This window comes from Myxine glutinosa, chromosome 2, assembly GCF_964187855.1.
Source record: "Myxine glutinosa chromosome 2, kmMyxGlut1.1, whole genome shotgun sequence".
NCBI lineage: Eukaryota > Metazoa > Chordata > Myxini > Myxiniformes > Myxinidae > Myxine > Myxine glutinosa.
Genome location: NC_136262.1, coordinates 230,934,664 through 230,944,712, shown reverse-complemented (window position 1 = coordinate 230,944,712; position 10,049 = coordinate 230,934,664). Strand labels below are relative to the sequence as shown.

The 10,049-nt window shown below is 44.7% G+C and overlaps 1 protein-coding gene across 1 annotated transcript; it reads right to left on the bottom strand.

Annotated features, from left to right (window-relative positions):
- Window positions 1–506: 506 nt before the first annotated feature.
- POLR2M (RNA polymerase II subunit M) lies at window positions 507–9,545 on the bottom strand. The gene is made up of 4 exons (XM_068106096.2): window positions 9,452–9,545; window positions 8,585–9,310; window positions 6,985–7,177; window positions 507–884 (listed from the first exon to the last, which is right to left on the bottom strand). Exons 1-4 carry the CDS (start codon window positions 9,538–9,540, stop codon window positions 720–722), a joined length of 1,173 nt encoding a protein of 390 aa, XP_067962197.2. The 5' UTR covers window positions 9,541–9,545; the 3' UTR covers window positions 507–719.
- Window positions 9,546–10,049: the final 504 nt, after the last annotated feature.

The window sequence follows — 10,049 nt, the reverse complement described above, 5'->3', positions numbered from 1 at the left end:
TGCTCAAAAAAAGATTGCATCATGCAAATTTAATGAATTTCCCAGTCAGGCCTCGTTTCACTACTGACCACGCAGGTTAACACTGAGGCAAACAGGTGACGTCACACATCACAGCCATGAGGGGTCACGCGTGAGCAGTCTCCTGGCGATAATTTGCAACGAGCGATCGTGGCTTCAAATTCTCAGTCTCCTTCAAGTGTCATATTGAACACTCGACTTTGATAGACCGAGCAGCGCCATCTAATTTGGGACATGCACATTGAGCTCACGCGTAGCCCCTGCTGGGGATAAGACTTGGCTACCTCAAACAAATTAACAGGAAATTCACAATTTTTTTTTCCAGATGAGGATGTAAAGTGACAAATGTAATGGTGTAATAACGATGTAAGAGTTAACAATTCACTGCTTTGAAATTACCCTTGCGTTTCACGGAAATACCATTCAAGGTCCTATTCTTTGACACTAAACAAAAGGTATATTTCTAAAGTTAAGAGGACAACATCATAACAGGTGCATCTTCAAATTGTATTTTCAACCAAATGGCATCAAGGATGAGAATAAAGATTATAGAACATCATATAAATATTTTTTTAAAATATTTGATTTTAATCACTTTGTAACAGTATAATAATAATAATAATAATAATAATAATAATTAAAAAAAAAAACTTTGTAACTATAATGCAGATGTTAATATGCTTACACAAACGCCAACATGATTAGTTATAATCCTCTCTCTCCACATCATCTTCAACCTCATCATCTTCCTGCTGCCAATGGGCATCACGGTAACAGCTGTTCTTTCCCACGTTGTCCTCAAAAGGGTCCATGTGAATATCTGTGCGTTCGCTCAGCTTCGCTGCTGCAATGTTCATCTGCAACTCCTATAATGACGTAAAAAAATTACAGGTGATTGTCAAACTACCAATAACAACAGAAAACGTCATCTCAAAAATGAGGTCACTGCAAAAATCCCTCCCCACTCCACCGCCCCAAGCTAGTTTTAACCCTTAGGATGAAACAAGGAGGAATAATCAAATGCTCTTCCTGTTTTGACTACCACTTGTAAGGCAAGCGTAAACTACTCAACATAATCTTTACCAAGAGACAGCTTCGGCTGCCTTAAACCCAACCGGATAGACCATCACAAGACAGATTAGAGATTAGGTGCAATATTTGAACACAACTATGGAATTGCAGCAAAACCTTTGGGAAGACTCGACATGGCAATAAAATACAACTCCTGAAAAATATTGTGCAATTTGTCGACCATATGCGACACAAGGCTGCGGGGTAGTATCATTGGCTGAGGGTGCAGCCGTGCCGATGATGCAACGCCCTCTGCGGGTTAGGGCAGGAATTTGTAATTTGTTCAGGGGGTAGCTCGCTTACTCTTCGTGAAGTACACCGTGGGACATTTCACATGCAACAACGAGCACTGGCAGATAGTACACCTGGCTAAACGTCCATCCGAGGGACGCCACACACATTGATGAATCACACTGCCCGTGAAACACCGGGATGACAGTTAATAGCTTAGTCGAGATTCAAACCCAGGCTAGACAGCTGCGAGGTACTTGTGAGTACCTCTAGGCCATCCTGTCAGCCCATTGCACAGTGACTCCTACTTATTATTGATCCAGATTATTGGCACAGGTTTTGCAAATTTGCAGCCCAGAGCCCAAAACCAGAAAAGCAGAATCCACCAATTCACCAACAAGCAAAAGGTGAGTTCATTCACGTAATGGTCAAAAGTGGCCTCGCAAACAGATCGATAGATGTGATAAACGTTGAGCGAACTGCCGTGGAAAGCAAGAAGCATGGGAATCAATGAAGCAAAAGATGACGCTGGCTTTCATGATTAAATCCCAATTTTTCCATTCGGCTTGTAAAATATACTAAGGACTATACGACAATTATTTTCTTCCAAGTATTCCGATGTACTGTAATATACATGAACACTTATTCATTCTACTTCAAAAAAAATATTCAATCTCACAGTACTTCCTCTCTACATTCTCTAAACTCACCTGCATTCCACCCTCCTCTATCGTTTTCAAACAGATCTCTGACTTGAAAATCACAATAAACCCAGTTTGTAATAAATGTTCGTTTTTCATTAATCATCCACTTTCAAAACTCCCCCTCACACCTCTCCTCCTAAACTCCCCCTCACTCCTTTCTTTCAATTCTCCACCCTCGCCCCTCCAAAACTACCCCCCACCCCTCCCCTTCAAATCTCCCCCTCACCCCTCCCCTACTAAACTCCCCCCTCACCGCTCCCTTTCAATTCTACCCCCTTGCCCCTCCTCCTCAAAGCTGCCTCCTCCCCACTTCGTCTCCCTTCTATCTCATACCTCCACCTCCTCCAATCTTTGACTTTGCTCTGCCCCCCCCCTCAAACAACACCTCACTGTGCCTCTTACCATCACCATCAAACCTTTTCTCCTCCTCATCCTTCCCTTTCTCCTAACTCTTCTGCAATCTCTGACACCATCAACAGCTCTCCCTACCTTCAACTCTCACCATTCTTCTTACCCAACCCCTCCCCTCCCGTCCTGCACCCGATGCTCCCCCTCCCTCTTCACGGTATGGACCTCAAACATCTGGGGCCTTCGCTCAAACCTGATTGATCTCTCCATACGGGTTGCTTCAGACAAGCCAGACGTAAACTGCTTAACAGAAACTTTCCTCCTTCAAGATGTCTGATTCCTTAATAGCTCTTCATGGTTACTCCCTCCTCCAGTATGATAGACCTGAGCCTCCTCCGGGTGGTGGGGTTTCTATCTTTATCAAAGACTCTCTTCCTCACTGCCCTCTCTCCACCTCACCCCCAGGAGCACCTCTGGCTACGGCTTCCTCTCCGCTCCCACCTTTTGTTCATGTGTTTTGTACCGTCCTCAAAACAGTGATGACTCCATCTACATCTCTCTGTCTGACAACATGGACCAACTTATATCCACTCATCACAACTCTCTCTTCCTCATATGTGGCAATTTCAACTGTCATCATGCCAGCTGACGAGGTGTGGGTACCTCTCTCACCAGCAATGGCATCTCAGCAAAGGACTTCTGCAACTCACTGGGACTGACACAATCTGTCAATTTCCCGACCCGGATCTCAGTCAACAGAGTATCTTCTCTTCCAGACTTGGTTATGACAAACTTTCCTGCAAATGTCTGTTGCTCTTCTTCTGCTCCAATCGGTTCTTCTGATCATGTGATTGTTAAAGTGGATATCTCTCTGGCCATTCTCAGAGAGCCTCCTCAGCGTCGACGAGTCTGGCATTTCACTCAGGCCGACTGGCACGGTCTTCAAGCAGCCATCAATCATCTGGACTGGTCTCCCATCACTACTGCCTCTGACATCAACTCTTTCTGAAAATTCTTCCAAAGCAAACTGCTCTCTCTCATGCACAGATTTATCCCATCTCGTCTTCAGTTGTCTTACCCTTCCTCCCGTCCATGGTACACTGAATCTTGTGGTGAGGCAGTTGCCCTGAAACAACTTGCCTTTGCCTCTTGGAAGGCTAATCCAACTGACGGTAATCTCAGTTCCTTACACCAAGCTCGGAACAAGTGTGTGTCTACCCTCAGGAGAGACAGGAAGCACTATCTCTCTACTTTCAAGACTGAACTCTCAAACCTGTCTCCTTCCTCCAAAACCTGGTGGCGTCTGATCAAACCTGTTTCTGGTGTTTGTTCCCCCTCCATGCCCTCCATTACCTCAAATGGCTACACAGTTGACACCGCACGTGAAAAAGCCAAATGCCTCAACTCTGTGTTTGCCTCAAAATCTTGAGTCCCAAACGCATCTCTCTCTGTACCTCCCCTTACCCAGTCGTACCCAGCTGCTTCTGGACTCTGTGTCCTTCTCTCCCGACAAGGTGGAGAAGTTTCTGTCAAACCTAGACTCTGATTCTGAAACTGGACCAGACGGCATCAGCCCACGGGTCCTAAAATCCTGCTGTGCCGCTCTTTCACACCCTCTCTCCATTCTCTTCACCCTCTCTTTTGCTCAAAGCCATCTGCCATCAGTTTGGAAATCAGCCAACATATTTGGACTATTCAGCCAACAACAACAATAGGAATATTTGGGGGACAGAGCCCAGGGAGAGCTGGGGGAGCAAGGCCGGAGAGGAGTCGGTAGAAGACAGAAAGACCACCAACCTGCCTGCGGTGAGTAAGTGAAAGGCCCTCGGAGTTATCTTCATCAACAGGAGATCCCAATGATTCTGAAAGCTTTGGTTTCAACAGCGTGAAGCCGAGCTAGGTGTGAGGCAGGAGAACCAGCCCAGAGGGGAGAGCAGTATTCCATTGAGCTGCGGATGAAAGCCTTGCATGTGGTGAGGAGCTCAAGTGTGCCAAGGAAGGACTTCGCACGACGGAGGATGCCCAGTCGGCGACTGGCTTTGGAGGCCAGATTTGAAATGTGGTTTTCCCAGGAAAGATCATGGCAGATAGTGAGACCCAAAAGCTTGAGTGACAGAACTTCTTGGAGAGGATTGTTGAGAAAGTAGATTGGAGGGGATGTCCAGACGGTCTTTTCGGAGAGACATAGTAAGAGTGTGAGATTTGTCAGGATTGAAAGACATGTTCCACTTGTTTGACCAGTCTGTGATTTTGTCCAGGTCTACAGAGAGTGAGGAGGCTGCAGACTGCCGATCTGAGGGATGAGAAATGGAGCGGCAGAGAGTGGAGTCATCAGCAAAGAGAAAGAGAGGATTTTCAAGAGATGCACAAGATCTGCCAGCAACCCTCTTCTGGTGAAACCACCAAAATCAAGACTCTCTGTTCACCTTTACTCTTTCATTTCTCTTTTCTCCCGCCTCTGGAACAAACTCCCTCACTCTCTTCAATCCCACTCCTCCCTCCCTACAGGTCTTTAAAACAGCTGTTGACCCCCATCCAAAACCCTGATCTTTTCTACCCCCATTAATTCACCCCAGATCCACTTTTTTGAAATACCCACTTCTTTCCTGGAAGTCCTGTCAGTGTCCAGGTGTTTTATACCTCAATCCCATGCCTCCTCCCCCAAGCCCTCTCACTCCCACAGATCTCCCGATGTCGCTGCTCTCAAATGTTGTACTTGTGTGCTTCCCTCTCTCTCCCTATCTTGTCTCCCGCTCCCTTTATTGTACGTTTTATGTCAGTTTTTTTGTGATTAATGTTAGCTTTTACACGAGCCTCGATCTTGTAAACAAAAAAAAAAAACTATAAAACACAAATCACATTCTTGACACTTTCAAAAAAATTCCGTTTAACAGTACTTGGAAAAATATTTGCGACGTCCCACGCCCCGAGGGCAGAGTAGCTGACATTCAGCATTCAGACAAATATGGCAGCTCATAACCGACAACGCCATTATATTTAATTGATTGATTAATTGAATGATAAAGGTGAAGTTAACGCTAGAAAAAAATGGCAGAAGTGGCATGCACACGTTAACTTATGCCAAGTCTCCATTAGCATGTTTGAGCTGTTTGGGGCAATCCCCGGTCTTAATGGCCCCAGCCCGGATTGCGTCTTCGTTGATTAGCTTTGACCCCAAGGAGACGTCGTCACATTGTTTCTGTGGGATATTTGAAGAGGCACGGAGGTCCCTGCATGTCAGTGCCCGTCTCCGAGACTAGTCCAATCTTTCTCATGAAAAATAACCAGACTCAGTGTCGTCATGGTTAGAGCGTCGACTCCGAGTCTGGGAGGCCTGTGATTTGATTTTGACCCTGGACGGGGCATACCGATGACTTTAAAAATGATACGTGCTGCCTCCTGGCTTGATGCTAAACATTTAGAGGATTGAACACTGACAAACCTCATCGATTTGAAACTATTCGAAGGAGGAGATTCCTCTTTAATTTCCCCACTGGGTGAAGAGAGAAAAACCAGAGTGCCCCGGGATGTTTACTTCCCACAAACGCAGTGGTTGTTTGTCTGGTCAAGTCTACTATTGGCTCATATATTCCCCTGCATATGTGCGCATCATGTGTTGCAGCTCTCCCATGAGCATTATACCATGGGGAAAAATGTTGTGTATGTGCATGCATGCATGAGGCCGGACATTATCGGGACATTACTCAGAAAGGTTCATCCTCTTATCCATATTCTTGCATACTCACATTTTGCGGTATGCTTTGTGGACAGAGTGGATAACAAAAAACAAGGAACTGCAGAAGACAAGGATGGACGACAGAATCCAAGCAAGACAAATTCAAAGTACGGCATGACAGGTGGCCCTGTTACCGATTGCGCGTATCGGGGCCAGAACAAAAAAACAAACAATAAAAACAAATCTAAACGTGGGCCGAGTTTCCACAATTTGGACTTGTGCAAAATGTCTTGAACCTGCTAATGGAGAAAGACACAAATGTCCCGGAAGCTGGAGCCTGGAAGATAATTCTGGGAATGCCAGTGCAGACAAAAACAAAACAACAAAATAGCACATGCAGCTGAAGAGTGTCAAAAAAGACCGTCAACTTCCCGCGGCCCTTATACACGTTTTCTATCCATTTTCACAAACACGAAGATCAAAAAATTTGGAAATGAACATAGGTACTGGTACTTGATAGCTTATCTGGATCATTCCAGAACAAATAAACACAGAAAATGTCAGCTTTGAGCAGAGACAAACCCTTCGAATGAGCAGTGTACTCTATGACGCAACACCATGCCTGAAGAGTACTGGGGGTAAGATTTGTCATCACATCCTATTACATTGGAAAACAATCCCAGACCAGGAAATCCTACCTCCAAACAATCCCATCAGTCCATGATGTTAAGGCAAATAGGAAAGCTGAGCAACATGGTGTGAACATAATGAAAGAGGAAATGGACACGTACAAAGCTAGGTAGACAAATAAAAAGGCAGGTAAAATTAGGTACTTCACCTACATTTGCTCGATACAACAGAAAAACAAAAACTTTTTCTTCCATACCTAGACCTTTGGGCCACCAGTGGAGCCCAATAAGGATTCCCAACACTCACTTGTTGCCTTCTTTTTTGTTTCTGCAGTAGTGCTGCTGCTTCTTGTAGAGATAGAAACTTTACTGGAGCATAAAGTAGAGGGGGTAAGTGTGCTGAGTTACTTTGATCCAAGGCTTCCTGGACCCCAGGCTGCCGCACAGGTGGCACAGGCCGAACCCTTTGCAGACTTTGTAGTAAGTTTTTATTTAACGACCTGGAAAAGACACAAAAAACAGAATTAGTGTAATGCCCTTCCAGAACAATATGCACACTCCTGAATGGAATAAAAACTAGGACGGCACTCGGTAGAGCGCACACCTTCGCCAGGCCGAACAGTTTATGTTTGGGATCCCAATGATAGGCCGGATCTGGATTCGGACATGAACTAAAAACTAATCGCTTGTTCTCGTCACCGAACCAACTCGTCCACAAAGTTCAGTCATAACCTTTCCACAACTTTTTGAAATATCATGTTATATATTGTTTTGGCCCCATCCGTTAATGCTGAATAATTACTATAAAAGGTATTGGACCTGAATCTTAACCAAAATCTCATCAAATCGTTATCGTCACACTCCCAACATGCCCAACAAGTTTCGTCCGAATACGTCCACAACTTTGAGATATCCAACTCACAGACACACAAACAAACAAACAAGAAAGAAAGATGTCGTGCAAGCACGATATGTGCGAAAATCCAAATAAACAACAGTTGCCATGGAAACAGCAATTTTGTAATTTGGAAAATTTGGCCTCTCAAGTGTTTTACATGATGGAACGTTGTGCGTAACAAATTTGGTCGATACATTTTCTCATGGCCGCTTAACATGTGTTTTACATGTTTTGGATGGCATTGACCTGAGACATTCTTATACACACATGTACTATACATGTGTACACAAGCTGTGTACATTTCAATCTAACATACAGTATTTTGAAAAATGTATGTGTGTAGTTATGGAGAAGATCCGAGTGTTTACATACGGACTCACTGACAGACGCCGCACGATACCAATAAATCACCTGAGCAATTTTTGTTCCAGGTGAGTTAAAATGGAATAGATTTTTCAAATGTTCCTTCAGGACGCACAAGATCTGCCAGCAACCCTCTTCTGGTGAAACTTCCAAAATCAAGACCCTCTGCTCACTTTCACTCCTTTTTCTCCCGCCTCTGGAACAAACTCCCTCACTCTCTTCAATCCCACTCCTCCCTCCAGGTCTTTAAAACAGCTGTTCACCACCATCTCTTATCTGCCCCCATCCAAAACCTTGATCTTTTCTATCCCCGTTAATACACCCCAGATCCACTTTTTTAAATCTCCGACTTCTTTCCTGAAAGTCCTCGCAGTGTCCATTTGTTTCATACCGTGTCCTCCTCCCCCCCCCTCCCTCCACAGATCTCCCAATGTCCCTGTTCTCTACTGTTGATGTGCTTCCCTCTCTGTCCCCCTCTTCCCTCTCTCTCCCTTTATTATATGTTGTGTTTCTGTTTGCCTTTAATGTTAGCTCTTACATGAGCCTCGACTTTATATACCAATATATATATATATTCACTATATATATAAATGCAAATGAGCATTTAAAAACATTCACTCCAAATAAAGAACTCAAAACGGTTTACCTGTTTGGTTTGAACTTTTTTGTGCAGCACGGATTTCTTTGCCTGTTCTCAATCACTTCGAGAAAGTGAGGCTTTTGGGAGGTGAGGAAGGGGTTTGAGCCCCCTGATGCATCATCCATCGAGATGTTGTCAAGACCAGAGCCCGGCGATCGCCGATCATCGTTGGACAGGTGAATGCTGCTTAGATCTCGAGCGAGTGCATCAAAGTCTTGATGCTCTTCTTCAACGGTAAGAGAAACTCCATTAGTCGTCGGCTCTGGGGCAGGTACAGGAAGTCTAGTTCCACCAATTATCATGTTTTCAGACATTTGTTCGTTGGTTCTTTCAGTACAAGGATCCTGCACTTTATTACTTGTTACCTGCACTAACCGCATGCCGTCACTGAGGTTCTCTCGACCGTTCCCCGGCATTCTCACACCTGCGCCCAATACACACACCTTGGGTGACATCGGCGCGTTTGGTTCGATCCTCCTGTTCAGACACACCTGTACAACCGGACTCCGTGCCTCTTTGTGGGACATCCCATTGATGCCGTCCATTGGTTCGTCACCATGGCAACCAAGCGTGACGTTTCGCACCTGCCCAGGTACGGAGCGTTCATCGTGTGCATTGGAGAGTACCCCGGCCAGGTCATCGGCCTCGCTCAGCCTCGCCACCGCCATTCTCAGTTGGTGAACAAGCACCTCCACCTTGACTCCACCGTCCGGTAAGGTTTTCAGGAACTTCCTGACGGAGAGACACATGACCGGAGAGTTACCGGTACGAGTTACCACTCACCTAAGATAAACACAAAGGCCGACCGACTGGATTAACACCTGGACAAACCAGGTATCAACTCCGAACACTGTTACTTCCTTCTTTGTATACCTGTTAGCAAGCAACCTTTCCTGGCGTCGTAATCGTTCCAACAACTCTTGTTTACCGACGTTATCTTTAACCGCCATACTGTACGTCATGTCGTCATGCGGCATGCGAAGAAATTCCAACTTCCGGTTCAACGCAAACGGTGTCATGCGTATTCATTAATTTATTTAATAGTTCTTTTTTAATTCAAAATATTATTTGAACTTCAGACCGGCACATGGTATAAAACGATTGCACAATATAATTTAATATAGAAAAAATGGTGAGGTATGTACAGTCGACATTACAATGGTGTATATACACTCCTCAAGCGAGGTGACGACAACGCACACCGAGAATCATTCCTGAATGTTGTAAATTCGAATATAAATCACACACGAGTCCGACGGCAGCGGTTCAGTTTGGGATTTTTAACATGAAATGGTAAAGCAAAAAAACGAACAAAACCCTTTAGAATTACCTTCAGAACCCATTAGAATTACTCATTATAAATATAACCCTTTAGAAGACCCTCTAGAACTACCCTTTAGAATTATCCTTTAAAATTGCAATTAAGAATTACTATTTATAACGACCCTTCAGAATTACCCTTTAGAATACC